Below are 23,693 nucleotides of genomic sequence, written 5' to 3'. Positions count from 1 at the left end.
ATGCCCCATATACAGTGGGGAGAACAAGTATTTGATACACTGCCGATTTTGCAGGCTTTCCTACTTACAAAGCATGTAGAGGTCTGTAATTTTTATCATAGGTACACTTCAACTGTGAGAGACGGAATCTGAAACAAAAATCCATTAAATCACACTATGATTTTTAAGTAATTATTTAGCATTTTATTGCATGACATAAGTATTTGATCACCTACCAACCAGTAAGAATTCCGGCTCTCACAACAGACCTGTTAGTTTTTCTTTAAGAAGCCCTCCTGTTCTCCACTCATTACCTGTATTAACTGCACCTGTTTGAACTCGTTACCTGTATAAAAGACACCTGTCCACATACTCAATCAAACAGACCCCAACCTCTCCACAATGGCCAAGACCAGAGAGCTGTGTAAGGACATCAGGGATCAAATTGTAGACCTGCACAGGGCTGGGATGGGCTACAGGACAATAGGCAAGCAGCTTGGTGAGAAGGCAACAACTGTTGGCGCAATTATTAGAAAATGGAAGAAGTTCAAGATGACGGTCAATCACCCTCGGTCTGGGGCTCCATGCAAGATCTCACCTCGTGGGGCATCAATGATCATGAGGAAGGTGAGGGATCAGCCCAGAACTACACGGCAGGACCTGGTCAATGACCTGAAGAGAGCTGGGACCACAGTCTCAAAGAAAACCATTAGTAACACACTACGCCGTCATGGATTAAAATCCTGCAGCGCACGCAAGGTCCCCCTGCTCAAGCCAGCGCATCTCCAGGCCCATCTGAAGTTTACCAATGACCATCTGGATGATCCAGAGGAGGAATGGGATAAGGTCATGTGGTGTGATGAGACAAAAATAGAGCTCTTTGGTCTAAACTCCACTCGCCGTGTTTGGAGGAAGAAGAAGGATGAGTACAACCCAAAGAACACCATCCCAACCGTGAAGCATGGAGGTGGAAACATCATTCTTTGGGGATACTTTTCTGCAAAGGGGACAGGACGACTGCACCGTATTGAGGGAAGGATGGATGGGGCCATGTATCGCAAGATCTTGGCCAACAACCTCCTTCCCTCAGTAAGAGCATTGAAGATGGGTCGTGGCTGGGTCTTCCAGCATGACAACGACCCGAAACACACAGCCAGGGCAACTAAGGAGTGGCTCCGTAAGAAGCATCTCAAGGTCCTGGAGTGGCCTAGCCAGTCTCCAGACCTGAACCCAATAGACAATCTTTGGAGGGAGCTGAAAGTCCGTATTGCCCAGTGACAGCCCCGAAACCTGAAGGATCTGGAGAAGGTCTGTATGGAGGAGTGGGCCAAAATCCCTGCTGCAGTGTGTGCAAACCTGGTCAAGAACTACAGGAAACGTATGATCTCTGTAATTGCAAACAAATGTTTCTGTACCAAATATTAAGTTCTGCTTTTCTGATGTATCAAATACTTATGTCATGCAATAAAATGCAAATGAATTACTTAAAAATCATACAATGTGATTTTCTGGATTTTTGTTTTAGATTCCGTCTCACAGTTGAAGTGTACCTATGATAAAAAAATTACAGACCTCTACATGCTTTGTAAGTAGGAAAACCTGCAAAATCGGCAGTGTATCAAATACTTGTTCTCCCCACTGTAAATATAAACTGTACCGGCACCCAAAATGAGTATCGGCAACTATTTCAGTCCAAGTGAATTGAATTAGATAATTGAACAAGAAAAAATATAATATATTTAATAGAGAATAAAGAAAGTGTCAGTTCTGTCAAGAAAATAACTTTTTTGTCTGCATCTCTTATACTACTTGCTGACTCAGGTATGAGGCCGGTAACATCAACACTGAAGACAAACCCAGCCTGCCTCTCTCCTTACAAACTGAGTCCAAACCTACAGTCACTGGGTCCTGATTGTGACAGTGGAGCCCAGTTTGCTCTGCAGGATCCAGAGATGGCATCAGTGAAGCTGGAAGACTGCAGTCAAACACTGGAGCTGAATGTCAACATTAAAGATGAAGAAGAGGAGGAGGAGATTGGGACATCTGTTAATCATGGTAAAAGCATGTTCTATCTAATATTTTTGTTCGTTACAACTTCCCACTGTGTATGAAAAGTTGCTGTAGAACTGTTTCATGATGAACTGTTTCAATGAGAAGGCGCCGACAGAGATGGCCGCCTCGCTTCGCGTTCCTAGGAAACTATGCAGTTTTTTGGTTTTTTACGTGTTATTTCTTACATTGGTACCCCAGGTCATTTTAGGTTTCATTACATACAGTCGAGAAGAACTACTGAATATAAGATCAGCGTCAACTCACCATCAGTACATCCAAGAATATGATTTTCACAAAGCGGATCCTGTGTTCTGCCTTTCAACCAGGACAACGGAGTGGATCCTCTGCGGCGACCCAAAAAGGAGACGGTCTCCTGGTCAGACTCCGGAGACGGGCACATCGTGCACCACTCCCTAGCATTCTTCTCGCCAATGTCCAGTCTCTTGACAACAAGGTTGATGAAATCCGAGCAAGGGTAGCATTCCAGAGGGACATCAGAGACTGTAACGTTCTTTGCTTCACGGAAACATGGCTCACTGGAGAGACGCTATCGGAGGCGTTGCAGCCAGCGGGTTTCTCCACGCATCGCGCCGACAGAAACAAACATCTTTCTGGTAAGAAGAGGGGCAGGGGCGTATGCCTTATGGCTAACGAGACATGGTGTGATGAAAGAAACATACAGGAACTCAAATCCTTCTGTTCACCTGATTTTAGAATTCCTCACAATCAAATGTCGACCACATTATCTACCAAGAGAATTCTCTTCGATTATAATCACAGCCGTATATATCCCCCCCCCCCCAAACAGACACATCTATGGCTCTGAACGAACTTTATTTGACTCTTTGCAAACTGGAATCCATTTATCCGGAGGCTGCATTCATTGTAGCTGGGGATTTTAACAAGGCTAATCTGAAAACAAGACTCCCTAAATTTTATCAGCATATCGATTGCGCAACCAGGGGTGGAAAAACCTTGGATCATTGTTACTCTAACTTCCGCGACGCATATAAGGCCCTGCCCCGCCCTCCTTTCGGAAAAGCTGACCACGACTCCATTTTGTTGATCCCTGCCTACAGACAGAAACTAAAAAAAGAAGCTCCCACGCTGAGATCTGGTCTGACCAAGCTGACTCCACACTCCAAGACTGCTTCCATCACGTGGACTGGGAGATGTTTTGTATTGCGTCAGATAACAACATTGACGAATACGCTGATTCGGTGTGCGAGTTCATTAGAACGTGCGTTGAAGATGTCGTTCCCATAGCAACGATTAAAATATTCCCTAACCAGAAACCGTGGATTGATGGCAGCATTCGCGTGAAACTGAAAGCGCGAACCACTGCTTTTAATCAGGGCAAGGTGACTGGTAACATGACCGAATACAAACAGTGCAGCTATTCCCTCCGCAAGGCTATCAAACAAGCTAAGCGCCAGTACAGAGACAAAGTAGAATCTCAATTCAACGGCTCAGACACAAGAGGTATGTGGCAGGGTCTACAGTCAATCACGGACTACAAGAAGGAAACCAGCCCAGTCACGGACCAGGATGTCTTCCTCCCAGGCAGACTAAATAACTTTTTTGCCCGCTTTGAGGACAATACAGTGCCACTGACACGGCCTGCAACGAAAACATGCGAACTCTCCTTCACTGCAGCCGAGGTGAGTAAGACATTTAAACGTGTTAACCCTCGCAAGGCTGCAGGCCCAGATGGCATCCCCAGCCGCGCCATTAGAGCATGCGCAGACCAGCTGGCCGGTGTGTTTACGGACATATTCAATCAATCCCTATACCAGTCTGCTGTTCCCACATGCTTCAAGAGGGCCACCATTGTTCCTGTTCCCAAGAAAGCTAAGGTAACTGAGCTAAACGACTACCGCCCCGTAGCACTCACTTTCGGCATCATGAAGTGCTTTGAGAGACTAGTCAAGGACCATATAACCTCCACCCTACCTGACACCCTAGACCCACTCCAATTTGCTTACCGCCCAAATAGGTCCACAGACGATGCAATCTCAACCACACTGCACACTGCCCTAACCCATCTGGACAAGAGGAATACCTATGTGAGAATGCTGTTCATCGACTACAGCTCGGCATTCAACACCATAGTACCCTCCAAGCTCATCATCAAGCTCGAGACCCTGGGTCTCGACCCCGCCCTGTGCAACTGGGTACTGGACTTCCTGACGGGCCGCCCCCAGGTGGTGAGGGTAGGCAACAACATCTCCACCCCACTGTTCCTCAACACTGGGGCCCCACAAGGGTGCGTTCTGAGCCCTCTCCTGTACTCCCTGTTCACCCACGACTGCGTGGCCACGCACGCCTCCAACTCAATCATCAAGTTTGCGGACGACACAACAGTGGTAGGCTTGATTACCAACAACGACGAGACGGCCTACAGGGAGGAGGTGAGGGCCCTCGGAGTGTGGTGTCAGGAAAATAACCTCACACTCAACGTCAACAAAACTAAGGAGATGATTGTGGACTTCAGGAAACAGCAGAGGGAACACCCCCCTATCCACATCGATGGAACAGTAGTGGAGAGGGTAGCAAGTTTTAAGTTCCTTGGCATACACATCACAGACAAACTGAATTGGTCCACTCACACAGACAGCATCGTGAAGAAGGCGCAGCAGCGCCTCTTTAACCTCAGGAGGCTGAAGAAATTCGGCTTGTCACCAAAAGCACTCACAAACTTCTACAGATGCACAATCGAGAGCATCCTGGCGGGCTGCATCACCGCCTGGTACGGCAACTGCTTCTATCTCAAGGCCATCAGACTGTTAAACAGCCACCACTAACATTGAGTGGCTGCTGCCAACACACTGACACTGACACTGACTCAACTCCAGCCACTTTAATAATGGGAATTGATGGGAAATGATGTAAAATATATCACTAGCCACTTTAAACAATGCTACCTAATATAATGTTACATACCCTACATTATTCATCTCATATGCATACGTATATACTGTACTCTATATCATCTACTGCATCCTTATGTAATACATGTATCACTAGCCACTTTAACTATGCCACTTTGTTTACATACTCATCTCATATGTATATACTGTACTCGATACCATCTACTGTATCTTGCCTATGCTGCTCTGTACCATCACTCATTCATATATCTTTATGTACATATTCTTTATCCCCTTACACTGTGTATAAGACGTTAGTTTTGAAATTGTTAGTTAGATTACTTGTTGGTTATTACTGCATTGTCGGAACTAGAAGCACAAGCATTTCGCTACACTCACATTAACATCTGCTAACCATGTGTATGTGACAAATAAAATTTGATTTGAAGAAGAAAAATATATATATTTTTTAGATGTTATTTCATGGTACTCAGACTTGCATGGTTTGACACCAGTATTGTCAGCATTTGTTTTATTCACTGAGCTATCTGGAGTGATCAGAGAGTAGACTAAAGAAGTGAAGTAGACAAACTGCCAGTTTTAAAGTTCTATGAAATGAGTCTGTGTAGTTACTAACCCTTGTGATAGTGAGTAGAGGATGACACGCCCCTTTTAAGCTTTCATCTCTTACCCACTTTTAGAATAGTTTTATTCCCCTTTTGTATTGTACAGCCTACTGATATAAATACATACACTACCAGCCTACTGATATGAATACATACACTACCAGCCTACTGATATGAATACATACACTACCAGCCTACTGATATGAATACATACACTACCAGCCTACTGATATGAATACATACACTACCAGCCTACTGATATAAATACATACACTACCAGCCTACTGATATGAATACATACACTACCAGCCTACTGATATGAATACATACACTACCAGCCTACTGATATAAATACATACACTACCAGCCTACTGATATGAATACATACACTACCAGCCTACTGATATGAATACATACACTACCAGCCTACTGATATGAATACATACACTACCAGCCTACTGATATGAATACATACACTACCAGCCTACTGATATGGATACATACACTACCAGCCTACTGATATGAATACATACACTACCAGCCTACTGATATGAATACATACACTACCAGCCTACTGATATGAATACATACACTACCAGCCTACTGATATGAATACATACACTACCAGCCTACGTTAATGAATACATACACTACCAGCCTACTGATATGAATACATACACTACCAGCCTACTGATATGAATACATACACTACCAGCCTACTGATATGAATACATACACTACCAGCCTACTGATATGAATACATACAGTACCAGCCAACAGTTTGGACACACCCACTCATTCAAGGGTTTTTCTTTATTTTTACTATTTTCTACATTGTAGAATAATAGTGTTGTCATCAAAACATATGAAATACACATACGCAATAATGTATTAACCAAAAAAAGTGTTAAACAAATAAAAATATATTTTATATTTGAGATTCTTCAAAGTAGCCACCCTTTGCCTTGATGACAGCTTTGCACACTCTTGGCATTCTCTCAACCAGCTTCAAGAGGTAGTCAGTCACCTGTAATGCATTTCAATTAACGTGTGTGAATTAGTGGAATTTCTTTCCCTCTTAATGTGTTTGAGCCAATCAGTTGTGTTGTGACAAGGTAGGGCTGGTATAGAGAATATAGGCCTATTTGGTAAAATACCAAGTCCATAATGTGACAAGAACAGCTCAAATAAACCATTTGTTACAGAATTTTAGTTAGTCCAGCATAATGTTAGAGCTAATTAAGTTTGTTCATTCCAACTTCCCACTGTGCATGAAAAGTTGCAGTAGAACTGTTTCAATGAGAAGGTAGATGTTATGTCATGCTACTGAGACTTGGTGGTTTGACACTGGTATTGCCAGCCATTGTTTTATTCACTGGACTATCTGGAGTGATCAGAGAGTAGACTAAAGAGGTGAAGTAGACAAACTGACAGTGTTTTAAAGTTCTATGAAATGAGTCTGTGTAGTTACTAACCCTTGTGATAGTGAGTGGAGGATGATATGAAATGAGTCTGTGTAGTTACTAACCCTTGTGATAGTGAGTGGAGGATGATATGAAATGAGTCTGTGTAGTTACTAACCCTTGTGATAGTGAGTGGAGGATGATATGAAATGAGTCTGTGTAGTTACTAACCCTTGTGATAGTGAGAGGAGGATGATATGAAATGAGTCTGTAGTTACTAACCCTTGTGATAGTGAGTGGAGGATGATATGAAATGAGTCTGTAGTTACTAACCCTTGTGATAGTGAGTGGAGGATGATATGAAATGAGTCTGTAGTTACTAACCCTTGTGATAGTGAGTGGAGGATGATATGAAATGAGTCTGTAGTTACTAACTCTTGTGATAGTGAGTGGAGGATGATATGAAATGAGTCTGTAGTTACTAACCCTTGTGATAGTGAGTGGAGGATGATATGAAATGAGTCTGTAGTTACTAACCCTTGTGATAGTGAGTGGAGGATGATATGAAATGAGTCTGTAGTTACTAACCCTTGTGATAGTGAGTGGAGGATGATATGAAATGAGTCTGTGTAGTTACTAACCCTTGTGATAGTGAGAGGAGGATGATATGAAATGAGTCTGTGTAGTTACTAACCCTTGTGATAGTGAGAGGAGGATGATATGAAATGAGTCTGTGTAGTTACTAACCCTTGTGATAGTGAGTGGAGGATGATATGAAATGAGTCTGTGTAGTTACTAACTCTTGTGATAGTGAGTGGAGGATGATATGAAATGAGTCTGTGTAGTTACTAACCCTTGTGATAGTGAGTGGAGGATGATATGGCTGAGATAGTTTTAGATTAGTTTTATTCCCCTTTTGTATTGCGCAGCCTACTGATATGAATTACGTACAGGTAGCCTAGTGGTTGGAGAGATGGGCCAGTAATCGAAAGGTTGCTGGATCGAATCCCTGAGCTGACATGGTAAAAATAAACTCGGCAAAAAAATAGACGTCCTCTTACTGTCAACTGCGTTTATTTTCAGCAAACTTCATGTGTAAATATTTGTATGTAAAATAACAAGATTCAACAACTGAGACAAAAACTTAAGAAGTTCCACAGACATGTGACAAACAGAAATGGAATAATGTGTCCCTGAACAAAGGGGGGTCAAAATCAAAAGTAACAGTCAGTATCTGTTATGGCCACCAGCTGCATTAAGTACTACAGTGCATCTCCTCCTCATGGACTGTATCAGATTTGCCAGTTCTTGCTGTGAGATGTTACCCCGCTCTTCGACCAAGGCACCTGCAAGATCCCGGACATTTCCTGGGGGAATGGTCCTATCCCTCACCCTCCGATCCTACAGGTCCCAGACCTGCTCAATGGGATTGAGATCCGGGCTCTTCGCTGGCCATGGCAAAACACTGACATTCCTGTCTAGCAGGTGTGATGTTCGGATGTATCGATCCTGTTCAGGTGTTGTGGTCTATTCCAAAGGCCAAAATCAACATCCTCACGAATTCTACCGATTTCATGCAGTTCTACATCATTTTAGATGACTGGAGACGTTCGCAGAATCACTTTTAATACCTCACAGATGACCAAAATGACAGACTACTTTGACACGGATAAACTGAGAATCTGAGATCAATAGAAACAACCTTGTCTATAATCCATCAATTTATTTGTTTAATTTTTATTTCAACTTTATTTAACCAGGTCGGCTAGTTGAGAACAAGTTCTCATTTACAACTGCGACCTGGCCAAGATAAAGCATAGCAGTGCAACAGAAACAACACAGTCAATAACACAATAGAAAACAAAGTCTATATACAGTGTGTGCAAATGGCATGAGGAGGTATGGCAATAAATAGGCCATAGTAGCAAAGTGATTACAATTTAGCAGATGAACACTGGGGTGATAGATGAGTAGATGATGAGCAGATGAGGACAAACCCAGCCTGCTTCTCTCCTTCCACAGTGAGTCCAAACCTACAGTCACTGGGTCCTGATTGTGACAGTGAAGCCCAGTTTGCACTGCAGGATCCAGAGATGGCATCAGTGAAGCTGGAAGACTGCAGTCAAACACGGGAGTTGAATGTCAATATTAAAGATGAAGAGGAGGAGGAGGAGATTGGGAAATCTTTTTCTCATGGTAAGACCAGGTTCTATCTAAATTTGTTGTTCCTTTCAACTTCCCACTGTGTATGAAAAGTTGTAGTAGAACTGTTTCATGATGAACTGTTTCAATGAGAAGGTAGATGTTATTTCATGCTACTCAGACTTGCATACCAGTATTGCCAGCATGTGTTTAATTCACTGGGCTGATCCTGAGTGATCAGAGAGTAGACTAAAGAAGTGAAGTAGACAAACTGCCCGTGTTTTAAAGTTCTACAAAATTAGTATTTAAAAAACAAAATAAAAATATTTTACCTTTTATCTAGGCAAGTCAGTTAAGAACAAATTATTATTTACATTGACGGCCTACCTCCCGGGCCAAACCCGGACGATGCTGGTCCAATTGATCGCCACCCTATGGGACTCCTAATCACGGTCGGATGTGATACAGCCTGGTTACTAACCCTTAGATAGTGAGTGGAGGATGATATGGCTTTTACCCACTTTTAGAATAGTTTTATTCCCCTTTTCTATTTTACAGCCTACTGATATGAATACATATGTTACCAGCCTACTGATATGAATACATATGTTACCAGCCTACTGATATGAATACATATGTTACCAGCCTACTGATATGAATACATATGTTACCAGCCTACTGATATGAATACATATGTTACCAGCCTACTGATATGAATACATATGTTACCAGCCTACTGATATGAATACATATGTTACCAGCCTACTGATATGAATACATATGTTACCAGCCTACTGATATGAATACATATGTCACCCGGTACGGCCAGAAGAGGACTGGCCACCCATTTGAGCCTGGTTCCTCTTTACGTTTCTTCCTTGGTTCCTTCTTGCTGTGGAGTTTTTCGTGGCCACTGTGCTGCTACATCTACATTGCTTGCTCTTAGGGGATTTTAGGCCGGGTTTCAATAAAGCACTTTGACAACTGCTGATGTAAAAAGGGCTTCATAATATACATTTGATTGACATGTATATCACACCAACTGACTGGTTCTTCTGATGTTGTTCACACAGGAGACCACGTTGAGACATTCTCTACATCCAGAGAGCAACAGCAGAAAGATCACAGAGCTAAGAGGTCTCACCCCTGCCCACATTGTGAGGAAATATTCCCATTTCTATCAAAGCTAAAAGTACACCTAAAAATACACAGAGGAGAGAATCAATATTCCTATACTGACGGTGAGATGAATTTCACAACATCCAAGACTGTGACAGTTCATCAGAGAGTGCATACAGGAGAGAAGCTGTTCTCCTGCTCTGACTGTGTAAAATGCTTCACAACATCAGCTAGGCTAAAAGTTCATCAGAGAACACACACAGGAGAGAAGCCTTACTCCTGCTCTGACTGTGCGGCGAGTTTCTCTCTACTGTGCAACTTAAAACGTCATGAACGTATACACACAGGAGAGAAGCTTTACTCCTGCTCTGACTGTGCATCAAGTTTCTCTCTACTGTGCAACTTAAAACGACATGAACGTATACACACAGGAGAGAAGCCTTACTCCTGCTCTGATTGTGGAAACAGTTATTCTCTACTGGGCCACTTAAAAAGACACCAACATATACATACAGGAGAGAAGCCTTACTCCTGCTCTGACTGTGGAAAGAGTTTCTCTCGACTGGGCCACTTAAAAACACATAAACATATACATACAGGAGAGAAGCCTTACTCCTGCTCTGACTGTGTAAAATGCTTCATAACATCAACTGAGCTAAAAGTTCATAAGAGAACACACACAGGAGAGAAGCCTTACTCCTGCTCTTATTGTGTAAAATGCTTCACAACATCAACTAGGCTAAAAGTTCATAAGAGAACACACACAGGAGAGAAGCCTTACATCTGCTCTAACTGTGCGGCAAGTTTCTCTCTACTGTGCCACTTAAAACGACATGAAAGTATACACACAGGGGTGAAGCCTTACTCCTGCTCTGACTGTGCGGCGTGTTTCTCTCTACTGTGCAACTTAAAACGACATGAACGAATACACACAGGAGAGAAGCCTTATCACTGCACTGACTGTGAGAAGAGATTCTACAGATTGGGCCATTTAAAAAGACACCAATGTGTACATAAAGGAGAGAAGCCTCATCAGCTCTCTCAGACCAGCTAAGATTAGACACTCCACTTAATTCTCATCTCATAAAATAATTGGCAACGTTGAATTGGATCAAATACATCCTGTGGTGGAAAAAGTACCTAACTGTCAGACTGAGTGAAAGTAATGAAACCTTAATAGAAAATTACTCAATTAAAAGTGAGTCACCCAGTAAAATACTACTTGAGTAAAAGTATTTGGTTGTAAATATACTTAAGTATTAAAAGTAAAAGTATTAATAATTTCAAATTCCTTAAAATTAAGCAAACCAGATGGAACAATTGTCTTGTTTTAAAAAAATATTACAGACAGCCAGGGGCAGACTCCAACACTCAGACATAATTTACAAACGAAGCATTTGTGTTTAGTGAGTCTGCCAGATCAGAGGCAGTAGGGAGGACCAGGGATGTTTTCTTGATAAGTGTGTGAATTGGACCATTTTCTGTCATGCTAATCATAAAAATGTAAGGGGTACTTTTGGGTGTCAGGGAAAATGTATGGAGTAAAAATAAAATGATTTTCTTTAGGAATGTAGTGAAGTAAAAGTTGTCAACAATATAAATAGTAAAGTACAGATACCCCCAAAAACTTCTAAATTATTTTAAATAATTTTTACTTAAGTACTTTACACCCCTTCATGCCTCCATGCTGTGTGTCAGCATTGCAGGCTGGTGGTGTGATGGTTGGGGTGTGTTTTCAGGGCACACATTGGGCCACTTGATAAAAGATGAACAACATTTGAATGCCACAGGATATCTAAATAATTACTGCCAATCAGGTGCCTCCCTTCATGGCAGCAGTGTATCCATCTGCAAATAGATTTCTTCAGCAGGATTATGCCCCAAGACTTGTCTTGGAAGGAAGGAGCTATTCGGAGTAGAGATCCACTCCCAGCCAACTTGACACAATTGTGGGAAGCATTGGAGTCAACATGGGCCAGCATCCCTGTAGAACACCTTCAACACCTTGGACAGTCAATGCCCTGATGAACTGAGGCTGTTCTGAGGACAAAGGGGGGTGCAACTCAATATTAGGAATGTGTTCCTAATGTTTGTGCACTCAGTGTATATCAGATAAAGATGGTGTGATCAGTTCTCAGCATTATTTTCGGTGTATTATTTTATTACTAAGCTTTTGTTTAATGATAAACAGGGAATCAACTGTTTATTAAATTGTATCTTAATACTAGATTCATTATTTTAGTCATTGATGATGAATGTATTTGAATAACTGTGTTGAAGTTGATTGATCTGGTGGCAGGTAGCCTAGCGGTTAAGAGTGTTGGACCAGTAACTGAAAGGTCGCTGGTTTGAATCCCGAGCCGACTAGGTGTAAAAATCTGTCAAGGCAATTAACCCTTATTTGTCCTGTACGTCGCTCTGGATAAGAACATCTGATAAATGACAAGAATGTAATGAAAAATTATATTTGCACATACATGTTTTCTCTCTTCTGTATAATTCAATGAAATAAACTCTTTAAAAACAGCCGGAAGAGTTTGTGCATATATTATGACGACATTTTGTGAAGTTTTTGTTTTCCTTTTGGACTTTGTGTAAGGGTTTTTTCACACATTTTTTCTTGGAGGCAAGTCGGTAGCCGAAGTTTAAGCCCGTTAATTTGTGATTGGTCAACAGCACTCAACATTAATGACAGGTTTTAGTTATCTATTTTGAGGAAGTGGCGATAGACCCTTTTTCAGTACTCAATACACTGACGTCACTCACAGATGTGTGCGACTCTTGGCAGCAGTCGTCTAGATGTACGTTTTTATTACTTCCAAACAAAATATCTTTGAGTTTATATACGCTTACAATGTTTTGATTCTTGCTTGAACAGTCGCTAAGATTACAGAACGCTTTCGTTCATTGATATAGGCTATAGCGAAAGCCATTTTACTGGTTAAAGTGTTGTTGTTTTTTTAAGTATAATGCAGTTGATTTGTGATGATGACACACACATATGAAGTAGGACATTCATACAAGCCTTAAAATACCATTTTAATTTGTAAACAGAGAAAGGGTTCTATGGCGTGTCAAAATGGACAAACAGTGCTACTGACACTTTTTTTCTCGTTTTTCAAGCAAAGGTCTTTTAAGGGAGTATGAGAGCACAATCGTTAGGTTCGCCTAGCCTTTTTAAGAGATGACAAAAGCAGTTTTCTTTATTAAATAAATTAATATTTATAACACATGCTGAGAGCAAATGCCCCTCTAACTAAATGTAGCTCCAAAGGAACTCTAATTAAAGGAATAGTTCAATCAAATTACAAATGTCCACCTTGGTTTCATCACCCTGTAAACAATCCAAATAATGTGCACTTCAGCAGTGAAGTTCTCAAGATGGAGGACTTTCAGTACAGCAGTGTTCCCCAATCCTGGTCCCAAAGGGGTGTACATGTGTGTTTTTGCCCTCACACTCACATACCTTATTCAATTCAAAGGCTTGAGTTGTTTAGTTGAATCCAGTGTGTGAGTGTTAGGGGCAAAAACAAACAAGCTCACCTCTATGGATCCCCAGGACCAGGATTGGAAAACAATGTAGCACATACCAAAAGCTGTGATAATGCAAATGATATGCAATTATCATTTTGCTCATTTGTTTGCATATAATTTGCATAAGCATCCCACTTTTTTCTCTGTACTGAAAGTGCTTTATCTTGAAAACTTGACTGCTAACATGCAACATGCAACCTTTTTGGCATTGTATTAACAGTGGACTAATGAACAAAACACGACGAGGACGTTTGTTGTTGTTGTTAAAACATCCCTTTCATAAAGCTCCATTAAAGGAGTAGTTCACTATTTTACAACTTGAAGTCCTGTATGTAAGATTACTTGGTTTGTATTCAGGGGACTAGGTGTGTACTCAATATTTGTGGTGTTTACTCAGGAGATTAATCTCTGATTTTAGCAGCGCCATTCTTACACCTTCGCAGCATTGCACTGTGGTTCTTCAGTGTTTTCCTGCCGCTGTTCGAACAGATCAAACATTTGTTGATCTTTACAAAATGTCTCCTGTTTCTGTCGTTTCCATCCACGTTGCAATGATTGTTTTGCTAAATGTTTTTGTTGTAGACTTGGCCCAATGGAGACCTGTCCAGTGATGCCATCTCTAGATCCTGCAGTGCAACAAGTCTTCACTGTCAATCAGGACCCAGTGACTGTAGGTTTAGAATCTGTTTTGAAGGCAGTGTGAAAGGAGAGAGGCAGGCTGGGTTTGTCCTCACTGTTAATCTGTCAACTCTGTCTGAGATCAACCTCCTGGTCCTCCTCTGTGCAGGCCACACCCCCTCCCATTGTTACTGTGTGTATGAACACATTTTGAATGGCTTCCTAAAATTCTGTGGTGCTTACTAACCCAATAGGAAAGGTTCTGGTAGATGTGGGACATTACATGTGAGGTCACAGCTCTTTCACTCTGAACATTCATATCAATGACTCACCCTGAAATGGGCCATCAATACCAGAGCTCTACAATACTATTTACATAATCAACTAGGCATTTTAACAGTCTGACCCTCTATATAGTCTTGGGTATATATTGAGCTCTAACAATGGGGCGTGGAAAAGTTCTGTTGAAATGAATACTGTAGTGATGTGAGAAAGGTAACACAAGCTTCCTCTCTGGTTCCATTCCCCCAATACTAACTGGGTCATTACATTACGATATAATGCTAACATATGGAATTGTTTTAAGAAGGTCATACCATGGATTGTTTAGATAATTTATTTAGAATTTTAAATATATATATTGAATTTGGCCTTTACTACTATATCCCATAGAAACACATTGAATGACACCTTCATTAAAAAATGAATGGTGAAAACTGATCAACACATCATCAATATCTGATACATTTAGTATTTTATTAGGATCCCCAGCGGCTACTCTTCCTGGGGTCAAACAGGAAACACAAAAAATACACAGTGGGACAAAAAAGTATTTAGTCAGCCACCAATTGTGCAAGTTCTCCCACTTAAAAAGATGAGGCCTGTAATTTTCATCATAGGTAAACTTCAACTATGACAGACAAAATGAGAGAAAAAAAAATCCAGAAAATCACATTGTAGGATTTTTATTTAAAACTATACACAAGAGAAGATGTTGCCCAGAACAAATGAATGTACAAACATATCAATTAACATCAACAGTTATTAAAATATATTCATCAATGACTAAAACAATGAATCTAGCATTAAAAGGCCATTTAATAAACACTAGTCAATTCATAGCCTGTTTATCATTGGTAATATAAAAAAAGAATCCACCGAAACTAATGCAGAAAACTGATCATCGGTATCTGATACAGTAAATTCATAAAGTATTCAAACTGCTTGACTTTTTCCACCTTTTTTTGTTACATTACAGCATTATTATAAAATGCATCAATCTACACACAACACTCCAAAATTACAACAAAAATCAGGTTTTTCAAAATCTTCGCAAACATTGTCTTAGCTGTGTGCTTAGGGTCATTGTGTGAGGCCCTGAGCACTCTGGAGCAGGTTTTCATCAAACCTGACTACCAAAGTCCATTTGATGTCACAAAGCTGGCCAGTACTTTAAAAAGATATCCTGTTGTCCTGGTTACCAGTAGTTTGTAGAAGAGGATGTCTTCCTTAATTGACCCTCCAAAAACAACGGACATATACCAGGAGCTGTGCCAGGCCACGTCTGTTGACTCATCCAGCTGTAACGGACATATACCAGGAGCTGTGCCAGGCCACGTCTGTTGACTCATCCAGCTGTAACGGACATATACCAGGAGCTGTGCCAGGCCCGCCACGTCTGTTGACTCATCCAGCTGTAACGGACATATACCAGGAGCTGTGCCAGGCCCGCCACGTCTGTTGACTCATCCAGCTGTAACGGACATATACCAGGAGCTGTGCCAGGCCACGTCTGTTGACTCATCCAACTGTAACGGACATATACCAGGAGCTGTGCCAGGCCACGTCTGTTGACTCATCCAGCTGTAACGGACATATACCAGGAGCTGTGCCAGGCCCGCCATGTCTGTTGACTCATCCAGCTGTAACGGACATATACCAGGAGCTGTGCCAGGCCCGCCACGTCTGTTGACTCATCCAGCTGTAACGGACATATACCAGGAGCTGTGCCAGGCCCGCCACGTCTGTTGACTCATCCAGCTGTAACGGACATATACCAGGAGCTGTGCCAGGCCCGCCACGTCTGTTGACTCATCCAGCTGTAACGGACATATACCAGGAGCTGTGCCAGGCCCGCCACGTCTGTTGACTCATCCAGCTGTAACGGACATATACCAGGAGCTGTGCCAGGCCCGCCACGTCTGTTGACTCATCCAGCTGTAACGGACATATACCAGGAGCTGTGCCAGGCCCGCCACGTCTGTTGACTCATCCAGCTGTAACGGACATATACCAGGAGCTGTGCCAGGCCCGCCACGTCTGTTGCTTTTATACATGTCTTAGTACTCGAAAGTAGTCTCAACTCTCGCTGAAAAAACTCCTGTGGCTTATTTTTCAAATTGGCATGTTTTGTTTCTAAATGTCTGCGCAAGAGTGAAGGTTTCATCGAGTTGTGAGATAAACACTGTGGCTGAGGAAAGGCACATCCCTGTCTGTTGTTTGGTGTTTTGCCGGATAAGGAGGCAGTAGCTCTGACAGTTGTGATTCTGATGCAGCCCAGTGTCCATGCTAGCTGGGCTAACAACAAATGGAGAATTACTGATGCTAGCATTGGATGTGCTTATGGAAGCAGAACAACTTGTGTCGTTGACAGGTGCAGTACTGCTGGTAGTACCAGTACTACCAGTAGAGCTGGGATGTGTCTATGGACGGAAGCAAAAAAAAAAAAAAACACAGCAACAAACTGACAAGATGCACAATGATCAGTAAAGAGAGACTAACATTCTATGATGCTCCCTTTCCTCTTCATTGTTCTCTCACAGTGAGAAACAATAGGATTACAATAGTGTTCTACACTTTCTTCATTTGATCCAATTCAACGTTGCCATTTATTTTATGAGATGAGAATTAAGAGGAGTGTCTAATCTTAGCTGGTCTGAGAGAACTGATAAGGTTTCTCGCAAGTGTGTAGCCGTTGGTGTGTTTTACATTGCCCAAATCGGGAGAAACTGTTGCCACAGTAAGAGCAGAAGAAAGGCTTCTCTCCTGTGTGTGATCTCTGATGACTGTTTAGCTCAGCTGATGATTTAAATCATTTTCCACAGTCAGAGCAAGAGTAAGGCTACTCTCCATGATGTATACCTTGGTGTCTTTTTAACTGGCCCATTTGAGAGAAACTCTTCTTACAGTCAGAGCAGGACTAAGGATTCTCTCCTCTATGTATACCTTGGTGACTTTTTAAGTGGCTCGATTGAGATAAATTAGCCCCACAGTCAGAGCAAGAGTAAGGCTTTTCTCCTGTGTGTATACGTTCATGTTTTTTTAGGTGGCTCAGTTGAGAGAAACTCACCCTACAGTCAGAGCAGAGGGCTTTTCTCCAGTGTGTGTTCTCCGGTGAACTTTTAGAATAGTGGCTGTTGAGAAGCATTTTCCACAATCAGAGCAAGAGTAAGGCTTTTCTCCTGTGTGTATACGTTCATGTTGTTTTAGGTGGCTCCGTTGAGAGAAACTCGCGCTACAGTCAGAGCAGAAGTATTGCTTTTCTCCAGTGTGTGTTCTCTGGTGAACTTTTAGAATAGCTGATGTTCTGAAGCATTTTCCACAGTCAGAGCAGAAGTAAGGCTTCTCTCCTGTGTGTATACGTTCATGTTGTTTTTGGTGGCTCGATTGAGAGAAACTCGCCCCACAGTCAGAGCAGGAGTAAGGCTTCTCTCCTGTGTGTATACGTTCATGCGTTTTAAAGTTGCTCCGTCGAGAGAAACTATTTCCACAGTCAGAGCAGGAGTAAGGCTTCTCTCCAGTGTGTGTTCTTTGATGAACTTTTAGCTCAGATGATTGTTTGAAGCATTTTCCACAGTCCGAGCAGGAGAAAGGCTTCTCTCCTGTGTGTATACGTTCATGCGTTTTAAAGTTGCTCCGTCGAGAGAAACTATTTCCACAGTCAGAGCAGGAGTAAGGCTTCTCTCCGGTGTGTGTTCTTTGATGAAGTTTTAGCTCAGATGATTGTGTGAAACATTTTCCACAGTCAGAGCAGGAGTAAGGCTTCTCTCCTGTGTGTATACGTTCATGTTGTTTTAGGTGGCTCAGTTGAGAGAAACTCTTTCCACAGTCAGAGCAGAAGTAAGGCCTTTCTCCAGTGTGTGTTCTCCAGTGAACTTTTAGAACAGCTGATGTTATGAAGCATTTTCCACAGTCAGAGCAAAAGTAAGGCTTCTCTCCTTTGTGTATACGTTCATGTTGTTTTAGATAGCTCGATTGAGAGAAACTCTTTTCACAATCAGAACAGGAGTAAGGCTTCTCTCCTGTGTGTATACGTTCATGTGTTTTAAAGTTGCTCAGTCGAGAGAAACCATTTCCACAGTCAGAGCAGGAGTAAGGCTTCTCTCCTGTGTGTGTTCTCTGGTGAACTTTTAGCTGAGCTGATGTTGTAAATCTCTTCCCACAGTCAGTGCAGGAATACAGATTCTCTCCTGTGTATATTTTTAGGTGTATTTTTTAGCTTTGATAGAACTGGGAAAATCTTCTCACAATGTGGGCAGTGGTGAGACCTCTTAGCTCTGTGATCTTCCTGCTGTTGCTCTCTGGATGTAGAGAATGTCTCAACATGATCTCCTGTGTGAACATCAGAAGAACCAGTCAGTTGGTGTAATATACAGTACCAGTCAAAAGTGTGGACACACCTACTCATTCAAGGGTTTTTCTTCATTTTTACTATTTTCTACATTAAATAATAAAAGTGAAACATCAAAACCATGGTATTACACATTGGGAATCATGTAGTAACCCCCCTCCCAAACAAGTGTTAAATCAAAATAGCTTGTATTTTAGATTGTTCAAAGTAGCCACCCCTTGCCTTGACAGCTTGGCACAGTCTTGGCACTCTATCAACCAGCTTCACCAGGAATGCTTTTCCAACAGTCTTGGCACTCTATCACTTATAAAAATGTCCTCGTTTTGAAAGAAAAACATTTTTTTTGTCAAATAAAATATCAAATTGATCAATAGTGTAGACATTGTTAATGTTGTAAATGACTATCGTGGCTGGAAACGGTTGATTTTTGTATAGAATATCTACATAGGCATACAGAGGCCCATTATCAGCAACCATCACTCCTGTGTTCCAATGGCACGTTGTGTTAGCTAATCCAAGTTTATCATTTTAAAAAGGCTAATTGATCATTACAAAACACTTTTTTTAAATGATACACTTGGATTAGCTAACACAACATTACATTGGAACACAGGAGTGATGATAATGGGCCTCTGTACACCTATGTAGATATTAAATATTTAAAAAAAATGATTTTTTAAAAGCAGTTTCCAGCCACAATAGTCATTTGCAACATTAACAATGTCTACACTGTTTTTATGATCAATTTTATATTTTATTGGACAAAAAAGTGCTTTTCTTTCAAAACAAGGACATTTCTAAGTGACCACAAACTTTTGAACGGTAGTGTATGTATTCATCTTAGTAGGCTGGTAGTGTATGTATTCATGTCAGTAGGCTGGTAGTGTATGTATTCATGTCAGTAGGCTGTACAATACAAAAGGGGAATAAAACAGTCTTGAAGGAGTTCCCACATATGCTGAGCACTTGTTGGCTGCTTTTCCCTCACTCATAGAACTTTTAAAAACACAAGCAGTTTGTCTACTTCACTTCTTTAAATCTGCTACCACTTGGCAACCCCTACCCCGGTCAACAGCCCTGCACCCCCCCACAGCAACTTTCCCAAGCCTCCCCCATTTCTCCTTCACGCAAATCCAGATAGCTGATGTTCTGAAAGAGGTGTAAAAATCTGGACCCCTACAATTCAGCTGTGCTAGACAATCTAGACCATTTCTTTCTAAAATTATCCACCGCAATTGTTGCAACCTCTATTACTAGCCGGTTCAACCTCTTTCATATCGTCTGAGATCCCCAAAGATTGGAAAGCTGCCGCAGTCATCCCCCTCTTCAAAGGGGGAGACACTCTATACCCAAACTGTTACAGACCTATATCTATCCTACCCTGCCTTTCTAAGTTCTTCGAAAGCCAAGTTAACAAACAGATCACCGACCATTTCGAATCCCACCGTACCTTCTCCACAATGCAATCTGGTTTCCGAGCTGGTCATGGGTGCACCTCAGCCCCGCTGAGGGGGGGTGCCACAGGGTTCAATTCTCGGGATGACTCTTCTCTGTATACATAAATGATGTTGCTCTTGCTGCTGTTGATTCTCTGATCCACCTCTATGCAGACAACACCATTCTGTATACCTCTGGCCCTTCTTTGGACACTGTTAACTAACCTCCAGACGAGCTTCAATGCCATACAACTCTCCTACCGTGGCCACCAACTGGTCTTAAATGCAAGTAAAACTAAGTGCATGCTCTTCAACTGATCGCTGCCTGCACCTGGCTGCCCATCCAGCATCACTACTCTGGACGGTTCTGACTGCACATATATCACTCCAGTGTTTAATTGCTCAATTGTAATTACTTCCCCACTACGGCCTATTTATTGCCTTACCTCATTTGCACCCAGTGTATATAGACTTTTCTATTGTGTTATTGACTATACGTTTGTTTATCCCATGTGTAACTGTGTTGTTGTTTGTGTCGCACTGCTTTGCTTTATCTTGGCCAGGTCGCAGTTGTAAATGGCCTACCTGGTTAAATAAAGGTGAAATAAAAAATAAATAAAATACAGATAGCCCAGCACTCCAGATAGCCCAGGGAATGAAACAAATGCTGACAATACTTGTGTCAAACCATACAAGCCTCCGTAGCATGAAATAACATCTACTTTCTCATTGAAACAGTTCTACACCAACTTTTCATACACAGTGGGAAGTTGGAATGAACAACACACTTAGATAGAACCTGATCTTACCATGAGAAACAGATTTCCCAATCTTCTGCTCCTCTTCTTCATCTTTCATGTTGACATTCAGCTCCAGTGTTTGACTGCAGTCTTCCAGCTTCACTGATGCCATCTCTGGATCCTGCAGTGCAAACTGGGCTCCACTCTCACAATCAGCACCCAGTGACTGTGGGTTTGGACTCAGGGTGGAAGGAGAGAGGCAGGCTGGGTTTGTCCTCACTGTTGACGTTACCGGCCTCAGACTTAATCTGAGTCGGCAAGTAGTAATAAAGAGAAAAAGACAGAAGTTAGTCTTGACAGTTCAGGCACTTTATTCCCTAAAAATATATTATATTTCTTGTTCAATTATCTAATTCAGTGCTTGACTTGGACTGAAATAGGTGCCTGTGCTCATTTTGGGTGCCTGTACTGTTTATATTTAGGGGCAGGAACTACACAATACTGTTGAGCTAATATTCTATAAGAGGAACATAGAGCAGTAGAAATGTAAGTACTCTGCTCCGGTAAGCTCCTGTCCAAATCAAGCACGGATCTAATTTCAGTAGATCAGGTAGCTAAGCATTGGCAACAAATACAGGACTAACATCAGGACAAAGATCGAATCGTACTACACCGGCTCCAACGCTCATCCGATGTGGCAGGGTGTGCAAACTATTACAGACTACAAAGGGAAGCACAGCCGAGAGCTGCCCAGTAACACGAGCCTACCAGACGAGCTAAATAACTTCTATGATCACGTTGAGGCAAGGAACACTGAAACATGCATGAGGGCATCAGCTGTTCCAGACGACTTTGTGATCATGCTCTCCGCAGCTGATGTGAGTAAGACCTTTAAACAGGTCATCATTCACAAGGCCGCTGGGCCAGACGGATTACCAGAACGTGTACTCCAAGCATGCGCTGACCAACTGGCAAGTGTCTTCACTGATATTTTCAACCTCTCCCTGTCTGAGTCTGTAATACCAACATGTTTCAAGCAGACCACCATGGTCCCTGTGCCCAAGAACACTAAGGCAACCTGCCTAAATGACTACCGACCCGTAGCACTCATGAACTGTAACAGTGAAATGCTTCGAAAGGCTGGTCATGGCTCACAACAGCATTATCCCAGAAACCCTAGACCCACTCCAATTTGTATACTGCACCAACAGATGATGCAATCTCTATTCCACTCCACACTGCCCTTTCTCACCTGGACAAAAGGAACACCTACGTGAGAATGCTATTCATTGACTACAGCTCAGCGTTCAACACCATAGTGCGCATCACTAAGCTAAGGACCCTGGGACTAAACACCTTCATCTGCAAATGGATCCTGGACTTCCTGACAGGCCACCCCCAGGTGGCAAGGGTAGGTAACAACACATCCACCATACTGATCCTCAACGCGGGAGCCCCTCAGGGGTGTGTACTCAGTCCCCTCCTGTACTCCCTGTTCACTCATGACTGTACGGCCAGGCACGACTCCAATACCACCATTAAGTTTGCTGATGACACAACAGTGGTGGGCCTAATCACCGACAATGATGAGAAAGCTTATAGGGAAGAGATCAGAGACCTGACTGTGTGGTGCAAGGACAACAACCTCTCCCGCAATGTGATCAAGACAAAAGGAGATGATTGTGGACTACAGGAAAAGGAAGACTGAGAATGGGAGTGTGCTCATTGACGGGGCTGTAGTGGAGCAGGTTGAGAGCTTCAAGTTTCTTGGAGTCCACATCACCAACAAACTAACATGGTCCAAGCACACCAAGACAGTAGTGAAGAGGACACAACAAAACCTATTCCCCTCAGGAGACTGAAAAGATTTGGCATGGGTCCTCAGATCCTCAAAATGTTATTCAGCTGTACCATCGAGAGCATGGGACTAAACTGGTTGCATCACTGCTTGGCCTTGGCAACTGCTTGGCCTTGGCAACTGCTTGGCCTTGGCAACTGCTTGGCCTTGCCAACTGCTTGGCCTTGCCAACTGCTTGGCCTTGGCAACTGCTTGGCCTTGGCAACTGCTTGGCCTTGGCAACTGCTTGGCCTTGGCAACTGCTTGGCCTTGGCAACTGCTTGGCCTTGGCAACTGCTTGGCCTTGGCAACTGCTTGGCCTTGGCAACTGCTTGGCCTTGGCAACTGCTTGGCCTTGGCAACTGCTTGGCCTTGGCAACTGCTTGGCCTTGGCAACTGCTTGGCCTTGGCAACTGCTTGGCCTTGGCAACTGCAAGGCACTACAGAGTAGAGGTCGACCGATTATGATTTTTCAACGCCGATACCAATACCGATTATTGGAGGACCAAAAAAACCGGTACCGATTAATTTGCCGATTAAAAAATATATATATTTGTAATAATGACAATTACAACAATACTGAATTAACACTTATTTTAACTTAATATAATACACCAATAAAATCAATTTAGCCTCAAGTAGATAATGAAGCATGTTCAATTTGGTTTAAATAATGCAAAAACAACGTGTTGGAGAAGAACGTAAAA

At 42.3% G+C, this 23,693-nt stretch overlaps 2 protein-coding genes across 2 annotated transcripts; one reads left to right on the top strand and one right to left on the bottom strand.

Annotated features, from left to right (window-relative positions):
• Window positions 1-1,908: 1,908 nt before the first annotated feature.
• Window positions 1,909-12,718, top strand: LOC116363406 (zinc finger protein 501-like). Its single transcript, XM_031817059.1, has 3 exons — window positions 1,909-2,034; window positions 8,953-9,126; window positions 10,146-12,718. Exons 1-3 carry the CDS (start codon window positions 1,932-1,934, stop codon window positions 11,243-11,245), a joined length of 1,377 nt encoding a protein of 458 aa, XP_031672919.1. The 5' UTR covers window positions 1,909-1,931; the 3' UTR covers window positions 11,246-12,718.
• Window positions 12,719-17,610: 4,892 nt separating this feature from the next.
• LOC109877509 (zinc finger protein 135-like) lies at window positions 17,611-18,834 on the bottom strand (the record flags this gene model as incomplete). The annotated part of the gene is made up of 1 exon (XM_020469752.2): window positions 17,611-18,834. A coding segment is annotated over one exon (1,146 nt), but the record flags the coding sequence as incomplete, so codon positions are not given.
• Between the last annotated feature and the right edge of the window lie 4,859 nt (window positions 18,835-23,693).

Source organism: Oncorhynchus kisutch, unplaced genomic scaffold (genome assembly GCF_002021735.2).
Source record: "Oncorhynchus kisutch isolate 150728-3 unplaced genomic scaffold, Okis_V2 scaffold926, whole genome shotgun sequence".
Classification (NCBI taxonomy): domain Eukaryota; kingdom Metazoa; phylum Chordata; class Actinopteri; order Salmoniformes; family Salmonidae; genus Oncorhynchus; species Oncorhynchus kisutch.
This window is presented reverse-complemented; position numbering and strand designations above follow the sequence as displayed.